The sequence below is a fragment of the Alosa sapidissima genome, chromosome 14 (genome assembly GCF_018492685.1).
Source record: "Alosa sapidissima isolate fAloSap1 chromosome 14, fAloSap1.pri, whole genome shotgun sequence".
NCBI lineage: Eukaryota > Metazoa > Chordata > Actinopteri > Clupeiformes > Clupeidae > Alosa > Alosa sapidissima.
Window position 1 is genome coordinate 33,999,814 of NC_055970.1, and position 23,224 is coordinate 34,023,037.

General features: G+C 41.9%; 1 protein-coding gene across 4 annotated transcripts in view; it reads right to left on the minus strand.

Moving 5' to 3' along the window:
• Nucleotides 1–23,224, minus strand: part of LOC121681781 (golgin subfamily B member 1-like) — a 31,088-nt gene that overhangs the window by 1,880 nt on the left and 5,984 nt on the right. Inside the window, exons 10-28 of one of the 4 annotated variants that reach the window (XM_042061706.1) lie at nucleotides 22,695–22,983; nucleotides 22,210–22,325; nucleotides 21,982–22,099; nucleotides 21,738–21,829; nucleotides 21,387–21,546; nucleotides 18,273–18,379; nucleotides 17,947–18,070; nucleotides 16,995–17,128; nucleotides 15,581–15,628; nucleotides 15,118–15,227; nucleotides 14,833–15,001; nucleotides 14,614–14,718; nucleotides 2,663–14,494; nucleotides 2,267–2,424; nucleotides 1,275–1,356; nucleotides 894–1,040; nucleotides 544–696; nucleotides 338–435; nucleotides 55–189 (exon numbers count right to left, since the gene is read on the minus strand). In XM_042061706.1, coding sequence (XP_041917640.1) covers nucleotides 55–189; nucleotides 338–435; nucleotides 544–696; nucleotides 894–1,040; nucleotides 1,275–1,356; nucleotides 2,267–2,424; nucleotides 2,663–14,494; nucleotides 14,614–14,718; nucleotides 14,833–15,001; nucleotides 15,118–15,227; nucleotides 15,581–15,628; nucleotides 16,995–17,128; nucleotides 17,947–18,070; nucleotides 18,273–18,379; nucleotides 21,387–21,546; nucleotides 21,738–21,829; nucleotides 21,982–22,099; nucleotides 22,210–22,325; nucleotides 22,695–22,983 — 14,177 coding nt within the window. Of the gene's footprint in view, nucleotides 1–54; nucleotides 190–337; nucleotides 436–543; nucleotides 697–893; nucleotides 1,041–1,274; nucleotides 1,357–2,266; nucleotides 2,425–2,662; nucleotides 14,495–14,613; nucleotides 14,719–14,832; nucleotides 15,002–15,117; nucleotides 15,228–15,580; nucleotides 15,629–16,994; nucleotides 17,129–17,946; nucleotides 18,071–18,272; nucleotides 18,425–21,385; nucleotides 21,547–21,737; nucleotides 21,830–21,981; nucleotides 22,100–22,209; nucleotides 22,326–22,694; nucleotides 22,984–23,224 lie in introns of all 4 variants that reach the window. The other 3 variants (XM_042061704.1, XM_042061705.1, XM_042061707.1) reach the window with 3 other exon arrangements.

Here is a 23,224-nt window from a genome sequence, read left to right on the forward strand (position 1 = left end):
AATGGAATGTGAACAAAAAATGCCAAAGTACCAGTCCACTACAATCCTCCTTACTTCTTAGTTCTTGTATCTGCCAATTCCAGAGCTTCTTCTGCTGCTTCTCTTCTTGCCCTCTCCTCCTCCAGCCTATCAGTGAGCTGGGACACACTTTGCTGGGCAGTGTCCAGTTGAAGCTCTGCCTCAGCCAATCTAAACCAGGAACGCGAGTTTCTCAGATACATCAACTGGTACAGCTTCCATGGATCACAATTAAACACATCTCTTACATGTAAATACAGCACAGTGTGAATGTCTTCCATGCCATATCAGCATCTGCTGGACATAAACAGAATCGCACCTGCTCGCTAGTTCTCCTGTTTCAGCTCCATCCATGTCCACCACGGCACTGCTCCTCTCCTGCGGTGCTCCTGGGGCCACTTCCACATGCACCGAACCCTGTTTTACAACACACCATCACAATTATGACCATGAACACTTCCAAACAATCCACACAGGCATAAATCATTGCACATAATACTGTGTCCTACACAAGACTTCTCGCACCTGTACGGGCGCTTGTTGGGCTTGAACTTGGCTCTGCAGCCAGTAGTAGCGGTTCTGCACCTCACTCAGGCTGAGCTGGGTGTCCCTCAGGGTCTGAGACACGGCCTTCAGCTGAGCAGAGACGCCTCCCTTCTCCTCTGAGACTTGCTGCAGCTAAGGAGGCCAAATGTCAGAGATTATTAGAAAACATGAGAAAAGATCATCCAAGATTTTCTAAACTTCCAATACATTATGTACACACACACACACACACACACAATCTTCCACACCGCTATCATACACCATGCTAATGATAGGAGACAATTTTCTCCATCACTAATTCATGGGGAGCGGAGTGGGGGTCGTGACACCTTAGTGTTGAGCTGCTGCAGGAGCAGATCCCTCTGTTGGATCTCATGAAGGCAGCGCTGGAGGTTACTGTGTAGCTGGACCCTCTCAGCCTGCAGCTGCGCCAACGACTCCGCACCCTCATGCTTGCCCAGCAGCGTCACAGACTCCTGAGGAAGAGGATATATATATATATATATATATATATATATATATATATATATATATATATAAATAAATAAATAAATAAATAAATAAATAAATAAATAACAGAGGCTCAACTAACATACTAAAAGATATACAATGAGGGAGTGGACATGAAAGATAAGCGAGGATCAGAACATACATACAAAGATATACGAATACAAGCAAAAATACAGCCACATGGGAAGCGAATCACTCACTTTAGAAGGATAGAGGGGTTGGACACTCCGGGTTTGATCCTTTAGTGAATGAACCTCAGACAGCAACCTGCTGTTCTCATCCCTAGGAGAAAAAAGACCATGATTACTTCCTGATACTGCTTCCCAACAAACAGGGCCTTTCTGTAGGGAAGGGTGGACTGGAGGACCTATTACGTAGTGCCACAAGTCCTCGGAGGTGCACACACTCACATTTGTTCCTGCCAATATCCCATGCCAGACATACCACAGCCCACCACAGACAGACACACAGAACCTGAAACTCCTCCCAAGCCAAACTGCCAAAACAAACTAGAAAGACCTTTACTAAATTTGGTCTGCTATGATGTGAATGATGCCTATGGAAAATGGTGTGGAAAATAACATTGAGATGGAAAACACTAATAGTGTAAGCCACTCTTAAATATCAAGACATTCCTCCGAATGAAAACTCTGGTACATACAACATTCATCTGTTAGCTGACCACCTGGACAAAGGTGGAATAGTGAACAGAGGGGGCAAGGTGGAAGATCGACATTTGCTCATGTGGAATTGAGGTGAGGGGGGGCTATCCATCATGCCACTTCTGTCATCAGGAGGGACAGATTTATCGTGAGTTATGCATGGGGTCGTTCAGGGGGGAGAGGGGCGATATACCGTGGTCTAGATGAATGCAGAAATATGACACCATAATGGCCTTTGTTGCATAGCATATGGAGAACCTGCATCTAGGGAATGGATCCAACAAAGAACTGTTGAGGCAACACAAGGGAAATGAGTGGGGAACACTGCCTCCTACTGAATAGATGCAAAAAGGTCAGCTTTTCAGACTGGAGAGGTGAACTCTTCTTTCTATAGACAATATGTGAAAAAGTTGGAAGGATACTGAGATTAAGGAAACACCTTATTGTTTTGAAGGAATTAAGGAGCGACAATCTTTGAATGTGGATTTCCTTAAGTAAAGACTGCAATTGGTGCCGGTCCAGAAATTTACCTGAGCTCAGCAAATTCTGCTTGATATGTGGAGAAATTCTTGTCCAGTTGTGCCCTGTAGGCCTGTGCTTGTTGGATCGCCCTCTGTTGGTCATCATATTTTTGCCTCAATTCTGCCAGCTCAGCATTCACAGATCTCAGGCTTTCAACTTCTTTTTGCTGTAAAAAGAAAGAAAAATGTTAAGCATTTACACTCAGAAAGTACAATCAATGTAGAGCTGAATTAATCACAGACAGCTTTCCTAAGCTAAAAATGCCATGCTTGAGCATATCAAAGCCATATCAAGCCCAAACAATGCCTTTAGGCTGCATGCTGCCAGAGCACACACGTACAGCACCACATCACCACACCATCTTAGTAAGCAACCTAAAGGTCATAGAGTAGATGGAAACTCACCAGTCCATCTCTCTCAGTCTGTAGGGCATTGACACTTCTACTAAGGATTTCCAATTTCTCTGCTTTCAAAGTTGCACTTGTATCAGGACTTGACTGCAGCTTGGACTCTAATGCTTTCTTAGTTCCAGTTAGCTCTTCCATTAGGCGGTCTCGATCATTCTGCAAACTGGCCATTGCTCTGGAAAACGCAGTGACTTGCTTGTTGTATGTAATGTTCTCCAGCGAGACTTGCTGAAGCGCCACCTCTTTCTGTGATATTGCTTGTGTCAAGTCATTCACCAGGCCAGTAAGTTTGGACTGGGGGTCCTTGTCTTCCAAAGCCTGAAGCTTCTCGACCAACACATTCCTCTGTGTGGTCAGAGCAGTCAACTCAGATGTGAGGTCTCGGAGCTGCCACTCCATCTTGTTCATAGCAGCTGTTGTTTCTCTGAGCTCAGCATCGTACCTACTTTGGAGAACTTTGAAGTCGTCAATGAGCTGCTCACGGTCATTCTGCAGTGCCACCATGGCTTTCCCTAGAGACTCGTTCTGAGACTTCAACTCTTTGCTTTGACTCCTGGAGTCAGACAACTGCTGTTCTGTCTGCATCAGGTCCCTAGCTAGCTCTGCCACTCGCTGCTCTGCAGTTTCCCTCTCGTTTCTCATGAGACCTATTTCTCTTTCAATGGCCTGTCTTTCAGAGTGGTACCTACTTTCAGCCTCTCTAAGCCTCTTCTGCGTTTCACTTTCAAGTTGTTCAATGTTCAATTTAAGGTCATCTGCAGCAACTTTCTGGGCAAAGACTTTTTGCTGAAGGTCATAACATTCGGCAGCTTTGGCAGCAACAGCTTGCTGCAAATCAGCAATCACTTTACCTTTGTCAGATTCTAATATCTCTTTATGCAAGGCTATTACACTAGCTTCAAGTTCTTTAACCTGAGAATGGAGTTTTGAATTCTGAGTTTTTAAGGCCTGCACTGTCTCACCTTCCACTTGGAGTTGTGAAACAGCAGCACAATGTTGCTTTTCAACAGCAACTTTTTGGGTTTCAAGGCTTTTAATAGAATCTTGCTGCTTTTTGAGAAGCTCTTTTAGTTGATTGTCCTTCAGAGACAGCACTTGGTTCAAGTCTTCCCTGTATCTTATCAGCTGTGCTTTAAGCATTGCATTTTCTGAATTCAGGTCATCCATCTGGTGAAGAAGGGTCTTTATTTCTCCCTTCAAACCCTTTGAGGGGCCCAAGTCTCCATCGGCAGAACTCTCTTTGTGCAGTGCAACAGTTTGTTGAAGTATGCGATGCTCAGACATCAAACGATCTCTTTCGTTTTGAAGGGACACCATAGAGTTCTTAAAGGTCTCCATCTGTGTAGCCATTTTCTCCTTTTCTTGAATGGACTGGTCAGTTTTTCCCTGTAGAGTTTTGACCTTGCTTTCCAGCCTTCTGAATTCATGTTGGGTCTTCTCTCTGTCGCTGTAAAGGCCATTTAATCGCTCTTCATAAGCTTCCACCTGAGTTCGATGATTTGCTTGCAGTTGTTCCAGATAACCTGACATCTGTCCATCTCTGGAAGACAACAGTGTAGAGATCTCTGCATCCTTATTTTGAAGTAGTGTCTTCATATGAGACAACATGGCCTCCTGCTTCTCGAAATCGGTCAACAGCTTGTTATGCTGAGACTGCACTGAGGTAAGCTGCGACTCTGCATCGGTCAATGATTTTTCTAGATATTCCAGATTGGACTGTATTTGTGATGATGAATCCATTTTGTCAGACAGCTGTCTGTTAAGTGCTGCTTTCTCACTTTGTAACGTTTCAATCTGGGCACTCTGCTCAAGTAACTGTCTATCGAAGAGCTCTACATTCTGGCTGAGCTCCGTATTGCTTGCGCTCATGACAATAAGCTGTCTCTGTTGTGCTGTCGCTGCTACTGTGTAATCGTTCAATGTCCTCTCAAGCCTCTTAATAGTAATTTGCATTTCACTCATTGCTGTTCCTTTGCCCCGGATGTCTTCAAGAAGTCTAGCTATGACACTGCCTTGCTCGAGGAGCTGAGCATCTTTTTCATGCAATGTTTTCTGGAAAATATCATTCCAGTACTTCAATGGTTCAACATTGTCTGGCTTACCTGAGAGGATGGCAAGCTTTGCAGAATTGGTCTCCAACTCTCTTGTGAGTCTTTTTATTTGTAAATCTTGGTGATCAACCTGCCTTTTTAATAAAATTGACACTTCTGACTCCTTCTCACTGTGATGCAACAACTCATCAATTCTTCTCTGAAATTCAATTTGCCTGTCTTTATGAACAGACTTCTGCTGATCAATTATTTTTTCCAGTTCTTCTTCTTTCTCCTTGGTCTGCAATTCCAAAAGTTTATTATTGTGCTCCAGTTCATGTTGTAACTGCTCTTTTTGAGAATTACACGTTGTCAACTGTTTATTGATCTCCTCAATGGAATTCTGACGACTTGACAGTTCATCCTCAAGTTTTTTCCTTTGTTCCATCATTTCAGTTACAGTCTTACTGTTCTCCTTTAAGTCTTTCTCCATTTTCTGTTGTTTAAACTGTGAATTCTTCAAAGACCGCTCAAGATTCAGAATCAACTCTTGATATCGGATACAGTCACTCTGGAGCTGATTGATTTCTTGGTGTTTTTCTTTCAGGAGTTCTTTAAGCTCTTTCTGTGTATTTTTTGTGCCCTCGCTACCCCTCTGGACGGTCTTCAGCTTTTCCTCGAACTCTTTAACAAGTTTAAGATGCTGTTCCTCCTTCTCTTGGCATACCTTGGCCTTTTCATCTTTATTCTCTGTCAGTTGAGTCGTTAGATGGAAATTTTGTGACTGTAGTACGTTCACTATTTGAGTCAACTCATCAATTCTTTCAGAATTTTTGAGAAGCACAGTCTCAAGATACTCATTCTCATTCTTCACTTTGTCTGATATCTCTTGGGCATTTTCCAACTCTTCTTGCAATAAACATTTGTCATCTTCTAAGATCCTAACCTTCTCATTGAGGCTAATGGTTTCATGTCCATTCTTATTTAAAACTTCTTTTAGTTCACTCACAGTTTTGTCTCTTTCTTTCAATTCAGTCTCATGATCTATCTGCAGCTGTTGCAACTTTTCAGACAGACTTTCTTTCTCTTTCTGTGCTGCCTCAACAATTTCTTGTTGTGCCACCATATCAGATTTCTGTGCCTCAATCTGTGCTGTCAATGATTTATTCAAATTGAATGCGTCATTGAGCTGAAGTTGTAAATTATTCTCACTACTCTTTGATTCATCGTGCCACTTTTCCAATGAAGAGCTTGCAGTTTCAAGTTCTTTGGCCAGATTTTGGTTTTCAAGTTGTATTTCACTAAACCTTAACCTAAGCTCCTCGGAAGAATCTTTGAGGAGAGTAATCTCTCCTTCTAAATGCTGGTTCTTTACTGTGAGTTGTTCCACAACAGATTTTTGTTTCACATCATACTGATCAAGATCTTGTCTGATTTTGATGTTCTCCTCCTCAAGCTCTTCCATTCTTTGTTGCTTAGCCTTGGCAAACTTCCTCATTTTGTCTTTTATTCTCTCATTTTCTTCCTCTACCTCACTCATTTGTTTCTCAAGGTTCCGTCTTTCTGATTCAGATTTATGTCTCTCTCTTCTCGCCCCTTCCAAAACCTGCCTCATCTTATCCATTTCACTACTGACATTTTCATATGCTTGCAAGAGAGATTCATACTCTTGCTTCAGTTCTGTGTGCTTTGATTTCCATTCTGACAGCTCTTCTGTCTGAGAATCTTTCAGAGACTCTAACTGACAGGAGAAAGCTTCTTTCTGTTGTGTGATGCTCTCTATTGTAAGTTTAAGGCTGTCACAAGCTGCTGAGAGACTGTGGTTTTCACTTGACATTCGCTCCTCTTCAGCAGTTAGATGCTCTTTGTCACTACGAAGGGAGAATAAAGAGGTTTCCAGATCTGTCTTGTGCTGTCTTAGTTCAGCCAATGCATGTTCAAGGCCAGCAGATGCTGTGCGAATCTGCTCATTTTCTGATGACAATGTCTGATTTTTTTCTTTGAGAGTGTGGTTTTCCTTTAATAATTCCTTGCGAGAGATCAATGCAGCTTGTAATTTCTTTGTCAGCTGTTCATTTGTTTTTTTTTCACTTGCCTGTTCGCTGCTTCTTGACCTTTGCTGGAGTTCATTAACTTCAGTCCTCATCTTGTCCATTGCAAGTTCATGAAGGTGGATTTGCCTCTGTAGTTGTTGTTCCAGGGCAGATATGTGCTCATCTTTTTCAGTGACAATGGCTTGGAGGGCAAGCAGATCAGCATTCTCACCATTTAGATTCACATCAAGTGGATCAGAGGATCTTTTGACAGATTCTTCATCCCTATTTTCAACTACTTCAGTGTCTGATTCTGTCTCCATGGCCACCATTTTCTGTAAAGGCTCTTCATTTTGTCTTTGCAGTTCTTTAAGCTGTGATTCAAAAATAGCAACTTGGTTCTGATTGCTTTCCAAATCTTTAAAAATGGTTTCTTTCTCTTGCTGTAGGCTTTCAATCAGGAGTTTACAACTCTCTACTTCCTTCTGAGATGTCAACCACTGCAAATTTACCCTCTCAAGCTCCATCTGTGTCTGTACTGAAGAACTCTGGAGAGATTCCAGCTCCTCAGATTTCTTGGCCAGTGCAGTTTCAAGCTCTAACCTAACAAGAGTTTTTTCTTCAATGTGTCTTTTAGCAATGTTCTCCATATCCTGGGACTGTTTTTCTCTTTCATCTTCCAACTCCTTCAGCCTTTGTCTTAATTCTTCATTCAAAGACTGCAACTCATGTAACTGACTTTGCTGCTCGACCATTAATTGTTTTTCATGCTGGTTCTGGTGCTGTAGATTTTTGATATCTTGTCCCTGCTTTGCAAGCTGGTAAGCCGTTTCTTTTAATTCTCTGATAGAGTTTTCATGGTCTGACTGAACTTTTTCCAATTTCCCAGTAAGGTCTGTTGAATGCTTTTCAAGTGTCAGCAGTGCCATGTCCTTTCTCTCAATCTCTGCATTAGCCTTCTCTAAGCTAAGTTGAATTTGTTTAATCTCTTCCGCATATATTTCAGAGGCGTTAGCTTGGCTGTCTTTATCGGCTAGGGCAACTCTTAGATCTTGTAGCACATTGTCTCTCTGCTCAGTTAACTTCTCTAGTTGACTCTGATGAGAGGTTGCAACATGTCTGATTTCTTCTAGTTCCTTAACCATATTATCATACTTCAACTGCACTGCATTAAGTTCATTTGTTTGTTGGCAATGCTTTTCAAGGAGAGCTTTAAAGTCATCTTTTAGTTCTGAAATCTCCTGTGTGTACTTCTTCTCACTCTCTTGAGCCTTCTTCATGGTTTCTTTCCGGGCCAACAGTGCAGCATGTGCTTTCCTCTGAAGAACAGCCTTCTCCTGTGTCACCTTAACAAGTTCACTTTCTGCATCTACTGATGAGACTTTGGAGCTCTCTTGATCTCTTAAGCATTGCTCTTTGTCTTTATTTTCTCTTCTTAATTGTTCAACTTTGACCAACAATTCACTGTTTTCCTGCTCTTTTTCACTGATGTTTGTTTTGAGATTGTCAATGGCTTTTCCATTTTCCTCAAGGGCCTGGAGAGAAGTGGTTAAACTGACCTCCTGTTCAAGTAACTTTCCTCTTAAACTTTCCATATGCTCTTCCTGTTGCCTTAGAATTTCATCTTTCCCTGATACTACTTGAGCAAATTCTAGGATCTCTGTCTTTTTTGACTCTAACTGTTGTTGTAAATCATCAACAAGGGCTTTGTGCTCCGTTTCTGCAGTCTGAGTTTGTAACATTAGTTCTTGAAATTTATTCTGTAAATCTAATACCTTCAAATCTTCTGTCTTCTGCTGTTCATAATTCTCAATCTTCTTAAGTAGCTCCTTTCGGACAACTAAAGCTGCTTGGAGTTTCTTCTTCATAGCTTCTTTGTCTTTTGTTACTTTTTGAAGGTCTGTCTTCAATTCTTCCTTCTGTTTAATCAATTCCTTTATCTCTACATCCTTAAACTCAATTTCATTTTGACAAAGAGACATGTTGGTTTTGGTTTCTTCTAAACAATTTGACATATTTGCAAGCTCCTTGATTGTGATATTCTGAGTTTTTTCCAGGCTTTCAATTTGATAGAGAAGACTGTTCTTTTCTTCAGTGAATTTCATCCTTTCATTAGAGGCAGATGTCACTACTTGTGTAACAGAGGCATCTTTCTCTTTTAATTGCTGGCTGAGCCCAGTGATAAGTTCCTTTTGTTGACTTATCTGGATTTTCATGGAATTTATTTGGTCATTTTTTTGTTGAACTTCATTCATTAATGTGGTCTGTTTAACATCTGCCTCTTTCAGATTTTCTGTCTCTGTAAGAAGTTGCAGCTGAAGACTCTGCATCTTCTCCTGCAACAGACTAAATTCTTCATTTCCATTTTTGAAAACCTCTGCTTCTGACAGATCCTGCTGTTTTTGCTGCAACTGTGCTGAAAGACTTTGTAGCTCCTCTCTCAGTGAGGTTACCTCAAACTGATGATTATTTTGCAACTCTTTAATTTTGTTTTGTAGAGATAACTTCCCCTCTTCAATGGCGACTAATTTATCTGACATAGTCTGAGTAATTTCAGACAGATTTGCCTCAGCAGATTGTTTGCTATGGTCTAATTTTTTGTACTCTGCTTCTATGTTCTGTAATGCATTCCTCAAATCATAATTTTCTTTGTCTTTTGCTTGTATAGTGATTAAAATTTCCTCTAGTTTATTCTTACTTGACAATGAATCACCTTCTTTTTCTTTCAGCCTTTCAGAACTAACATTTAAAGCAGATGTTGCCTCTGCCAACTTTTCATTCAAATGGTCTAGGTCCTGCTGTAAACCATGTACTTTGCTATCTTTAGACATAATTTCATTCTCAAGAGTCTCTAGTTTCTCTTTGAGGGACTTCTTATCTTGTGTCTCTCTATCAAGAACAAACAGCCATTCTTTTTCTGACTCCTGGAGAATTTGTTCAACTCGTTGAATTTCTGATTTCAATTTGGTGATTTCTTCACCTTTGACACTAACCTGGACCTGGAGATGCTCCTTTTCCAACTTCATGCTCTCCATGACATCGCTCATGTTAGAGGACTGCTGCTGGATTTGGTGTTGCAACTGTTGCTCCACGACTTGGATCTGGTTGCGGTAGCTTTTTTCAAGTTCTTCTTTATCAACTGACAGTTTCTTGACCTCTTTCTCCAACTCTGCTTTCTCATTAGTGGATACATCAAGCTTTTGCAGTAGATCCTCTTTTGTAAGTTCCATTTGCTCTTGAAGGCTTTTGTTAAGATCACTTAACTTCTTCAACTCTGAAACTACATTTTCTGAGTGTTTTACCTGAGCAGTATACTGACTATTTATTGCATGTAGAGCCATTTCTCGTTGTTCAAGATTCTCTGTCAGTGCATTGACTTGTGAAGCCACATGAAGATGTTGGGATTTCAGTTTTTCTATTTCCACAGTTAATGACATAGAATTTCTTTCATGCACTGAAAGGGCCTCATCCTTTTGCTTTGAAAGGTCAGCACTGGAAGCTCTTAGCTGTTGTAGCTCATCCTGAAGAGATGCAGCCTCATGCCTGAGCGAGATGACTAATGTGTTTGCAGTGAGAGCAGATTCCCTGCTTTCCGTCAGAGCTATATTGAGGTTTGACATCTCTTCATTCCTCTGAGACAATAACATTTTCAGTGTTTGCAACTCCTCAGAATGTGATGCAAACTTTCCTTGGAGATTGACTAAGGCACTTTGTCTCTCCTCAGCTAACTTAGTGAGGCTTTCAGTCTCCTGGGCAGCTCCCATGATCTGGCTCTGCAAAACAGTCACCTGCTCTGTACTCTCCATGAACTGAGCCTTGAAGAGGGCTGACTCGTCTGCCGTTCTCTGCAGGTCATCAATGCATTTACGCTGTTCATCCATGGATGTCCTGCTCTCCTCAAGGGCCAACTGAAGAGAAGACATTTCCAAAGTCTGAGCACTGAGGCTATTTTTCAGTTTTTCTACTGACTCGCTGAGACTGGAAACCTGTTCTTTTAAGGATTCACATTCTGATTCTTTGGCTTTTAGGCTGTTACTGTATTCTGAAAAGGAACTATTCACATCCCCTATTATATCCTCCTTTTCTTTCAAATTAAAGTTCAAAGTTTCAACCTGACTCTGTAAGAGTGAATTTGAATCTGAAAGCTCTGAAACAAGTTCTTTTAGAGTCATACACTCATCCACTTTCTGCTTTAGCTGAGCATCCTGTTCTGTTATCCTCATACTAAGATGGTTGGTACTTTCTTTAATCCTGTTTAACTCATCCTGAAGCTTATGCTGCTGACCTTTTGATTCATCCAACTCCAATGCTAACCTATCCTTAAGCACAGTGAGGTCTCTTTCCTTCTCAAATAAGAGGGTGTCTTTGCTCTGGACAGCAGCCTGCAAACTCTGCGCTTCTTTCTGCAGCATGACCATAGTCTCCATTCTCTGATTTATCTCACCTTCACCCTCAACAGATTTGGCTTGCAATTGTTCAATGAGCATGCTTTGCTGTTTCAGCGATTCTTCTTTTTGCTGCAATGCTAACTGCAAGTCTTCGGTCAACTTGTTGGCAACAGAAAGTTCGTTCTTGATGTTAATTATCTCTTCCCTTCTGTCTGATACCTCAACCGCGGTCTTCTGCAAGTCTGCTTTCAGTTTACTGTTCTGTTCATTTAGGGCTTGAATATTGCCTGTAAGGTCCACCAATTCATTTTGTGTCTTCTGCAACTCCTCCTTTAGCTTGACATTTTCAGATATGTTATTCTCCACAGAACTTTTCAGATCAGCATTTTCAGTCTCTAGCTTTACAAAGTTTTCATTCATGTCACCCAACTGGCTGCTGAGGGAAACAATAGTGTCTTTCCTCTTGTTGAGTTCTTCAGTTAGGGTCTGGCACTCACGAGTCTTGTTGCTGAGTGTTCCTTCTTTTTCTCCAAGGATCTGATTTAAACGTGAGCACTCTGCTCTAACACTCTCTGACTCACTCTGGAGTCTCGACACACAGTCTTTCTGTTGCTGAAGCTCAGTCTGCAGTGAAGACAACTGTGTGGCTTGCTGCTGCAGCATGTTGTCCTTTTCCATCAGTCCTGATTTCAAGGCAATCCCCTGCTCCTGAAGGAGAGTCAGAGTCTCCTGTAGTTGAGCCTCCTGGCTTGCATATGTCTGCAACTGTGATATTTGATTAGAACAAACCTTCTCCTTTTCAGAAACAGTGTCTTTGAGATCCTTTAACTGAGAGTCTGAGAACTCCAGTTGCTTCTGTAAACTGTTGACCGTCTCCTCTCTTTCGCCAAGTAACTTTTTCAGGTGATCACATTCATTTGTCTTTTCCAAAAGACTCTCTGAGAAGGACTGTTTATTCTGTTCCAGAACAGTGTTTAGTTCTTCTGTTCGTAAGGACAACTGCTCTTTGTCTTTCATCAGACCGTCTATAATCTTGCGGTTTTCTGAATGTTGCATTTCTAGGCAACTTAATTTGTTTTGTAAAGAAGTGTTCTCTTCACTTGCACTGGAGATCTGCTTTGACATGTCATCATTTTCTTGTTGGAGTTTTCTGCTTTGCTCACAAAGACTAGTGACCTGTGAGTCAAGGTTACCATTTTGCTCATTTAACAAGGTAACCTTATTATTAAGCTCAGATGCAATCTGTTGAAATTCATTCAATTCTTTCTCTTTGTTGTCATAAAGAGCTCGCAACTGCTGATTCTGTGCAGTCACGGCCTGAACGTGGCTTTGTAATGCAACAGCTTCAGCATGTCTCTGGGCCACTGCTTCTTTCAACTTATTGTTATCAGAGACATGCATATCTAAGGAGCCTTTCAAGGTGGTATAATCAGACTCCAACTTTAAATTGCTTTCATTAACATTAGCCAACTGACTGCTTAGAGAAACCATGGACTCGTTCCTTTTGTTCAGTTCCTCTGTATGGCTTTGACACTTCTGGGTCATGGTGCTGAGCTTTGCCTCTTTTTCTTCAAGGGTCTGATTTAAAAGTGAGCACTCTGCTCCAAGATTCTCTGACTCACTCTGGAGTCTTGACACACAGTCTTTCTGATGCTGAAGCTCAGTCTGCAGTGAAGACAACTCTGTGGCTTGCTGCTGCAGCATGGTGTCCTTCTCCATTAGCCCTGATTTCAAGGCAGCCCCCTGCTCCTGAAGGAGAGCTAGTGTCTCCTGCAGTTGAATCACTTGGGCATGTTGAGTCTCCATTTGTAAATGCTGGTCAGCACTGGCTTTGTCCTTCTCCTGTGAGGTGATGTTAAGGCGGTCAACCTGAGATTGCAAGTTTTGAACTTGATCCACTAACTGTGAAGATGCTGTCTGGCTCTCCTGAAGCAATCTGTTCAGTTCATTACATTCATTTGTCTTCTCCAACAGGCTTTCAGTGACCGACTGTTTGCTCTGCTCAAGTACCTTACTCAGTTCACTGGCTTTCAGATTGAGCTCATCTTTTTTCTTTGTTAGCGCATGTATTATTTTGCAATTCTCAGAATGCTGCATTTCAAGACTAGACACTTTGTTGATCAAAGTATCTCGCTCTTCAGCAAGCCCAGAGATGGATTTCATTTTCTCTTTAATCTCCTGCTGGAGTTTGGCATTGTCCTCTTTTAGACTGTTCACTTGTAGTTGTATTTCACCATTCTCTTTCACAGTGACTTCAATTTTCTCTGACAGTTCTTCCAGATGCTGCTTCTGAACCTCAGACTCTTCAGATTTTTCCTCAAGACTTTTTTGCAATTTCTGTTTTTCTGTTTTCAAAGTCTTCAAGTTTGTTCTCAACTGGGAGACACTTTCAGATTTTGCTGCAAGTTCCTTTTCAAGCTTTTCTTTATCCAGATCTTTGGATTTAAGCTCAGCATTCAGTTTCACTACCTGACTCTCCGATTCCTCCTGTGTATTCTTAAGCTGCTGCTCTAGAGATGTTATGATTTCTGATTTTTCTTGCACTATCCTTTTGATGTCTTCCTGACTCTCCACCTGCTCCTGAAGTTGCTTTGAGAGGGACTGGAGGTCATTACTGTGCTTGCCAGCCTCAGCAAGTAGACTGTTCTTCTCATCTTTAATAGACTTCAGTTCTTTCTCATAAGTTTGCTCTTTCTCCAGAAGCTCGTTTTTCAGTTTGCTATTAGAGGCTGTTGCTTCCTTCAGCTGCAAAAGGAGACTCTCTGACTCTTGTAACTTCTGAGAGCCAAATGAGACCTGCTCCTTCAAGGATGAAACCAGGGGCTCACAGTCTGAGAGATGGTTACGGTGGTCAGCCATCAGCTTCTGTATTTCAACATTCAGGCCTTGAATGGTTTGCCTGTCCTCTTTAACTTGTTTTGTCAAATCATTTACCTCGGTCACCTTCAAATCCTTTTCATTTTTGGTTTTCTCTAACTCACTCTCAGTGGACTTCAGCTGTTCAATCAGCTCAGATAGCTTGGCATTCAGGGATTGCTGATCGGATGACTGAGAGTCACGGATAACCTGAGCTTCACGTTCAGCTTTGCTCAGGGCACCTTCAATTCGGACAAGGTCCTCTTCTTTATGCTTAATCTCTAGTTTCAGTACTTGGATTTGTTCTGCATACTCTGCCATGTTACCAGAAAGAGCAGATATCTCCTTGTCCTTGTCTAAGAGAGTGTCTTTGAGGTTGTCAATCTCTCTCTCACAACTCTGGAGATCATGAATTAGCTGAGCTCTTTCCTCCAAATGTGTAGAGTTTAGCTTATCAAGCTCATCATTTGTTTGATCCAGGTCTCCCTGTAGAGATTCTATAGTAGCTTCTTGCTTCTGTGTCTAAAAAGCCCAGACAAAAGCAGAACGTTAGTTAACATCACCTTTGTTCTGGTTACAGCATGCACATTAACATGCTTAAAATGAATAAGGAGCCTTGTAATGTCTGAACAGAACCAAACCTTTTCTTTGAGCAAACTCAGCTTCTGTGTGAGATCTGTTGCTGTTGTTTTCATCTCCGAGCACTGTTTCTCGAAAGCACTGCATTTCTTGGTTACCACAGACAGCTAAAGAAAATCATGGTGGAGAACAAATTATTAACTTGACCATTAGATACAAACAAAGGCAATAAACAGATAGATAGACAGACAGATAGAAACAGTGCATCCATAAATTCTTACATTATGCTCAGTTTGAAGAAGTTTATCAGACACCTCCTTGTGCTGCTCCTCCTTCTCTCGAAGGGCATCTCGGAGACTGTCAATGAGTTCCAGTTTCTCTGAGGTTTTGGCAAGTGTATGTTCCTTCTCGATTAGAGAGGATTCCAGGCACTCTTGTGTATCACTCAATCTATAGTAAGGGAAGAATGAGGCCAACACATGATCCAAGTGTAACAAATATTTTATAATTAACATGTGGAATTAATTAATGTTTCTTTATTTTTATATATTTTGTATGTGTCTTACCCTTTCAGTTGCTCATTGAGACTTGTAACAAGGAGCTGGTGTTTTTCAGCATCTCTGGTCTGTTGACTACGGAGGCTTGCCAACTGAGCCTGAAGTTTCTCAGACTCATTCTTGATAAAGAAAGAAAAAGTGAAAATGAAAAAGTGCAAAATGGGACAGGTGATGTATTAAAACAAGAAAGCAACGCATGTTATTTCACAGCACACAAACACCCCTTCGGTTTTGACACATCCCCTCCTCTTAAACTGAAGGCACAGAGTGAGGAGGGACGCTGCACACTGATCACACCCTGTGACTGGTGGTCAATAAAGTCAGCAGATGATTAGACTAGATTTGTGAATGTACTACACCCATTATGTGGACACAGGAAAGTGAGTCTGATAAAACCAAACAGGAACAACCCAAGCGTTAAACATCACTGCTGGAGGTAGTTTCTCTAGCACACACTGACAAAAACACACACCTGACAAACCCAATATGGCCTCCCTTCTTCATTTACATCAAACGTCACCTGTGTTAGAGGGCTTTGTTACAAAATCCTAGTATGTGGGCACAAGATTTGCAATGAACTGTAGGAAAATTTAATGTCTTCGAAAGGTACTGAATTGCTAACTTCTTTATCATTAGTACAAGTTTGGAGGAGGATGGCATCATATTGTGAGTATGTAGTAAGCTTTAATGCAACTATACACATATGGCTGGGACGGTAACCGCATTACCGTGTGACGCCTACCGCGGGTCTGAGCTCGTCAAAAAAAATAAATCAACATTTGGGAGATTCGACTTCATGTACCCACCTGCAGAGGTCTTAAGCTGACTGCATAACGTGTTTTTTTCTGGGTTGAAAACGTAGCAGAATCTCCGAAATAATCACGTTATGCAGTAAGCTTAAGACGTCTGGCCTGCACATGTGTGCACGTTGTATGTGATGTCGTGATGAACCATCTTATGACATTTCTCAGAGAACCACAGTTACGTTAAGTAGGCTAACCTTCCGTTTTCAAAACAAAACTTCAAAACTTATCAAAAGATGAAGCAAACCCGACCTTTCGCGTTTGTGTTGGGGAGCGCAATGTTCCAACATTCCATTTGTTTCCTATGCGAGAGTAGGGGAGAACTGGCACAGTCTTAACACTTTTCTATTCTCTCCATTCAAACTCGATTTAGCCTACGTAAAGCTGTTAAAAGTGAAAACTGTGAAATTTGGCCAGAAAGGAGTCATACATGTTTACTCCATGAAAGAATTCAAAAATATGTTCTAGTTTGTTAAGAATTTAACTTAACAGCGACATGTAGGACCCCCTTTGTTACAACCTGAGGCAGCCATTAAAATGTGCGGTAGCCTACAGTTGTAACATCATGAATGTAACAGATCTAAAATTGTGATAGCCTTGTTGATAAACTGCTCATTTCTTTCATGTCTGAAGCATTTGCTCCAGTAATTTTTGAAGTTGCTGCGGCTGTCTAAAGTTTAATTAGCTGCGATGGCGGCACAAAATTCATAATCCATAACTCTCAATCAGATTTTTAAAAAAAATTTTTTTTTTGGGAAACCGCGGCACCGCAGTCATTTCTTGCTTTCTGACCGGGGTTAGAAAACATCCATACCGACCCAGCCCTATATATACATTTTTAAAATGAAATCTCTAAACAATACTAATTCATACAAAGATTGAGGACTGTAGATTAGCTTTCTCGGAGTTAGTTGATACATGCATGGTGTGTCATTGCTTCCAATTACATGGACAACAACAAGAGCATTAGCGAAAGGGAGAGCAACCATTTTCCAGGCACTATCCTTGCTTAGATGAGGACAACACGAAAAACAAAACCTTGCACATGCACTTGGACATAAAATCAACAAATACTTAACAAACCTGCAAGGACTCAATCCGAGCTTGTAGTTGCAGCCTGTCCTCTAGATCTTGACAGCGCTCCTCAAGTGCAATGATTTGTTCCTGAAGTTGATTTCTCTCCACCTCCAACTCCTCTACTACTGACCTTAAGCCATCTGTTGTGCAAGTGCACATTCAAAAACAAAACAGACATGAGCCCAATGGGATACAGCAGCGTGAGGAAAAGACTGCAAAATATTTTTCCAATACAAATATAAACAACAAACACATGCAATAAATGAGCAACATGGTATACAAACGTGTTTTGAGAGATGATTATGTTCAGAGCAATTTAAATTTGCTTAAAACTTATAATAAAAAGCTTTAATAGGTCAGGTTAAGGATTTTATACGAGTAATAGTGATGTAGTCTTATAATTATCTTGTAGTCATATAGATGTAGTGATGAGAGATTAACATTTATTTAGAGAATAAAACATTTCTCTATGTAAACAATGTTCAGATATTATTTCTTTTTTAACAAAAAGCAAAGATCCTTAACCTAACCCGTGACTAAAAGCCAGCACATCACATAATGATAAAATCATCAAATACTTACCGACACTTGCCTTCAGCTCACCTACACGTTTAAGACCACCCACAAGTTTAATGTGTCCGATAAAAGGATGGCAGCACACTCTACTGAACCAAAACTAGGCAGTTCAATCAGCACGCACATGCTTCAAATAAATATTCACGGTCAGTGAAATGCAAACTAAAAATATGGGTCAACCAAAGCTATGAGCGCAGTAGGTTGATGTGTTAGATACACACAAATCCATGTTTCAGATGAAACACTGTGAGGTGGTTAAGTCAACATAATACGAAACATAAAAAGAATCCAAACTATGGTGCTATGGAGGTACACAAATGCTTGGTGGCACAAACAATATGCAATGTGCATGCTAATATGAACTGTCTAGCGGGCCTCACACCTGTATTAGGGGCAGAGTACTCTGGCCACCAACCTCCCATGTTCTCTCCCTCCATAGGAGTAGTGCTGCCCGATGGACTGGTGGGATCAGAGAACGACTGCTGACCATCAAAGTCCAGGTCCTCCTGCAACGATTGCAGCACAATGCATTTCTCAACGATTCATGACTCCATTCTTAGTACAAATATAACATTTTTGACATGTTTTAAAGATTTGTAAAGGTCAAATGTGATTAGGGGAAACACAAGCTAGTGAGTTACATCCTTTCAACAAACACAATTTAATCAGATAATAATCTCCTGTAAAAGGGATTCCTGCATTGCATACCTGTAAGCTGCGGGTGGCAGGGTCTCCCAGCTTCTTGACCCTCTGCTGGCGAAGCCCTCGTGCCTGGGCCAGCTCCTCCTCCAACTCCTGCTGCCGATTGGCCAGCGCTGGATCGGAGCAGCCAGGAAAGAACCAGTCATCCTCAATCAGTTTTGTGCCACAGGAAGGGGTAGGAGTAAAACATATTTAACCAGGTGGCCATGGAGGGGTTGCGTGGGACAGGGCAGGGCGGGATGGGGTTTGGAGTCGGAGAGGGAAAGGATGGAGGAGATGAGGGGACAGGAGTGGAGTCAGGGAGGAGGACAGAGGCTGAGACAACTACAGAAGACAACAGCGAAAGAAAGCAAACTGCTTTCTCTCCTATGGTACCACAGTTCACAGGAAGACAACAAACAAACAATCACAGCACAGTTTACACAATTCCATGCAGGTTTCAGTGAACAGTGGAGGGAAACAAACAAACAAAAAAAAAGTGCTCATGTATGCGTTTGTCAATGAGAGTTGCCAGTGTGCGTGTGTCTAAAAAAAGTTTGCTTGTGTGAGCACAGTAAAAGCTTTAGGGTGGAAGAAGCCATGCACAATTTGGCATCACAAGTACAAGTTTATGGCGAAGACTGAGAGCATAAAACATTAGATAGAGGGGATGTGAAGACTGTTTCTAAGAAGAATTTATGACCTGTGCTGAAACAGGCTTTTAATGGATCAAGTCTTCCATGTTGAAGCGAGGAAGTCACTGAGACACAGCCCCAGCCAACTTAGTTGCTTTTGTGTAGCAGTAGTCATTTTCGTGTTGATGATTGAACTTCAGCAGGAGGTGCAATCACAACAAGGTCAAATCAGCATTGTAATAACAACACAATTAAGCAACACAAAACACATTCCCATCTGTTTTGTGATATCAGGGAGAGGGTCTATCTGAATGCAGATGCAGGGAGAGGCCTAGCCAGGTCAAGAGTGAGGGAGGGAGTTAATGCAGAGGTGGGGTCAATGCAAGCAAGCCTTTGCTGCACTGACAAAACGGACAAAGCTTTATAAGTGGCGTGAGGCTCAAATTGCTTGCATTGAGGGAGGTGAGGGATGAAAGGCTGGTATGTGTTAAAAAAACAGGAATACTAAAGCAGCCATAATCAGAAATAGGAGGAAATACAAGCAGGATTACCAAGACACCAACAAAATTAAGGTATTCAGCTACTCAATAATACAAAATAAAAGGCATTGTTGACTGTGTGACATATTTAATCCAAATATCTGTTGAAGTTCTGTCACGTATTCCCATGCAAAGCTTCTACACTAATGGTAGAGGACCACATTTTAATTCTTTAATGCCACAACGCTAATTATAAAATCAGCCGATTAAAACAAATCTCATTAAATCATTTGATGACAGTGTTGGAAGGATGACTTTGCAGGAAACTCCAATGGTCCTCTAAGAAGCTCTGCATAGGTGTGACATGGTTTAAGTGGTGTTAGTATATTATATACAGTACACAGACTGAAAGTAAAAGTAAGTTTCATGAAACAGAACGTATATGAATGAGGGACAGTTTAAAGCCTCAGCCAAGACAAAGAAACAATTATCACTGCTATATTGCTAAATTATTTATTAGCCTACGTTAATGGAATTAACGCAGTTCAGTTTCAGATAATAAATGTTGAGCAACATTTCAATAATATTAGAAAATGTGTAATTTCTGATCAATTGACTGGGGTTACCTGCTTAGAAATTAATTCAGTGTTGCAAAATATTGCTTGACAGCAAATGCTTAGATACAACATTTTAAATGCTGAACAGAAACATGATAATTACTTGAACTAGTAATTGTCTGAACCTCTGCTAGTCAGACCAGACATGCCAAAACTGAATGACATTTCCTTGGTTCAACTGCATTTTTGATTGGAGTTTCATTTACCTACAGCTTATACCTAGTTATATCCTAGCCTGGCACTGATGTTCAGGGGCTGCTGAGTGTTAATTACGCTACTTTATTCCCACCACCAGAGGAGAAACTACCCAACTGCATGTTAAGAAATTAAGTTTTCAGGACAGGGCCTGACAAAGAAGTAGCTAGGACCAGGGTATGAGGAACAAGGGAAGAAAAAGGGGGGAGGAGAAAGGAACAAAGGACAGAAAGACAAAACGAAGGGTAAACTGCCAGCCTCTACTGCACTGCTGTGTGTTTGCCCTCAGAGAGAAAAGCATTCTGGGAAACCCACAGTAGTACAGTAGGCGGAGCTAGCTGTTTGAGACAGAGGTGTGGTGGGGGGACCTGCATGCACAAAACTGATGGGAAACTGTTCTCTGTGGCTGCGCCCATCACAAAGAGCAGGAGAAGAGGTGGAGTGGGGCTGGGGCTCGGAGCAAACGCTCGCCATGTGGATGGAGCAGGAGAAATAAAGACACAAAATAAACACAACAGAAAGGCGTCATGCTTCAATGAACAGGCAATACAAAAATATTCAGGGGAGAAAAACACTAAATGAAAAAAACTGTTTTGGTTGGCTTGGACTTATGTAGGTCAGGTAGGGGAGGTATGTTTTAATCATCACAGAAGTGGTACCATGTGCTTCACAAGAGCATTATTGGGCATCAAAAAACAAACAAACACAGTGTCCTCACAAACAATATCTAGGGATAACAGTTATCGTTTAAGTCAGTAGACAGTTTGAAATCTCTTCGTCATATACTGGTAACTCTTAAGAGTTGATGATTTAGAATTGTCACTGAAGGGGCTTTGTTTGGAAAAATTCCCTTTTAAAATGTTGACCAGGCCAGTCTTATTTTTACAGCCTACAACAATGACTAAAATGAGCCTGTCTTGTGGAAAAACTGGGTTGATAAGCTTTTCAGCCAGCAAGAGTAAAGCCTCCAGTATTTGCTTCAAATTTCTTTAGGATGTTTGTGGAACACAAAGGACCTTTTCAAACACTATTAACAGCTGCAAGCTGCAGGTCAATGAGTGAGTGCATTCTCTTAAGTCAAGCATACCATGACATTTTATTTTCATTCTTTTCAACTATAACCCTACCCGCCAGTGAACACAGTGCCACCACCAGATCTGGTGTGTTACTGGCTCAGCGCTGGGCGGTAAGCTCATCCCCACTGACGTTCCTTACCCTCTCTCTCTTCTTCCATGTGGCTCATCCGGAGGGCCATGGCATTCTTCTCCTCGCGGGCCTGGTCCCGCACCGCCTCCGCCTCAGTCACCATGGACACCATGTCCTGCCACTCCAGGACGTGACTCTGCAGTTCGTCCACGCTGCCAGACTCACTGGCCTGCAGGCGCCAAAGCAAAACAAACAAACAAACAACCAAAATCAGGGCATGTGCCAAAGCAGATGTGGCGTCTGTGGTGCTGACAATGACAGGGCCGGCTTTTGGGGCTCACTGCCCTGAGAATAAGAGGAGGGAGAGGTTGAGACACAGTCACAGCTGATGCAGTGGCAGATGGGGGGGAGATCTCTGACCTGAGAGGCAGCCCTCTTGGTGACCTGCTCCAAGTCAGCCTGCATCTTCCTCTGCTGCTCCTCGTACACAACCAGCTTGGCCTCCAGCAGTTCTGCACACATCAGATGAATTAGGTCCAACATGAAGGCTCTCAGGCCACAACAAAAGGTCACATCAAGTTTAAACAAGAAACAGTAAATAAAGCGTAAACAATAATACTGTGCACTGCAAAGTTATGAGTGTAGCACTGTGATGACATTTTACCGTTTTTGGCTCTAAGGTCATCATACTGATCCAGTTTGCAAAGCATCTCCTCTCTCTCTTCTTCCAGTCCGGTAACACGGCTACGGAGGACTGAAATGTCTGGGGCTGAGCTTCCAGACTGAGGAAAGATAAAACAACGACAAAGTCAAAAACATCTACACTGAGGGCAAACCAACCAAACAAACAAACAAACGGATAGGTTATCACATTTTCTGTGCCACTGCTTACATGGGCCTTCTTCAGTTCATCTTCCAGTTGTCGGATGCGATTCTTAGACCATGCTTTCATCTTCAAGAACTTTGCCTCTGACTTGCTGGCCTCCTCTGCTTTAGCTTTAACTTGGGCTACAAATCGAAAGGCACAGCAAGAAAAAGACAGGTAGTGTTACATACACACTAACGTTACTCTACACCATGATAGAATGCTGACAAAAGTTGACAAAACCAACAACGCAGCGATCTCCTCATTTCACTTTCTTCTGTGATTACTTGAAAGACGAGTCAAAAAGTTATATATTGCTCACTGCACATACACATACAACAGCTCATCAGGATTATCTATGAACTAAAGAATATATGATAAAGAATATATATAAGAGATCAATAAATATGCACAGACACATGCAACCCAAACACATGATTTAAGTGAGCCTGTGTGACAGAGCCATACATATCCTGACATATCCACAGCAATGATGCTGAAGTGGTGAGTACCTTCCAGCTCCGAGAGCCTCTGTGCTGAGCCTGTGTTCACGTGTGCATCAGAGGCCGTGACAGGGGCAGGTGGCACTGGGCTCCTCTGGAGCTCCTGAAGCTGCCCGCGGAGAGCCTGCTCCTTCTCGGACAACTGCTGTTCGTGTTTCTCTGTGATGCGCCGCAGCTCGGACTCATGCTTCTGCATGAGGTCCCTCAGCTGAGCACGCATCACATGCTTCTCAGCCTCCAGCTTGGACTGCAGGTTGTCCCTCTCGCCCTGCAGACGTCGCATCCGCTCGGTCAGCTCCTGCACAGGGCAGACACGGAGACATGGAGAAAAAAAACAGACAGAGACTAGGTCAGGTAGATCAATGGCACACTTAACATCATGCTTTCTGAAACTCCAATTCTGTGGGTGGAGGAACTATGGCATCCACTTGAATACATTAGGCTTGCCAAATTATAGGCATTAAACATTGGTTTACCAAGAACTGGTGATCTTGGTCACTGCTGAATTTAAGTTATTTTATGAAATTCCACTGACTACA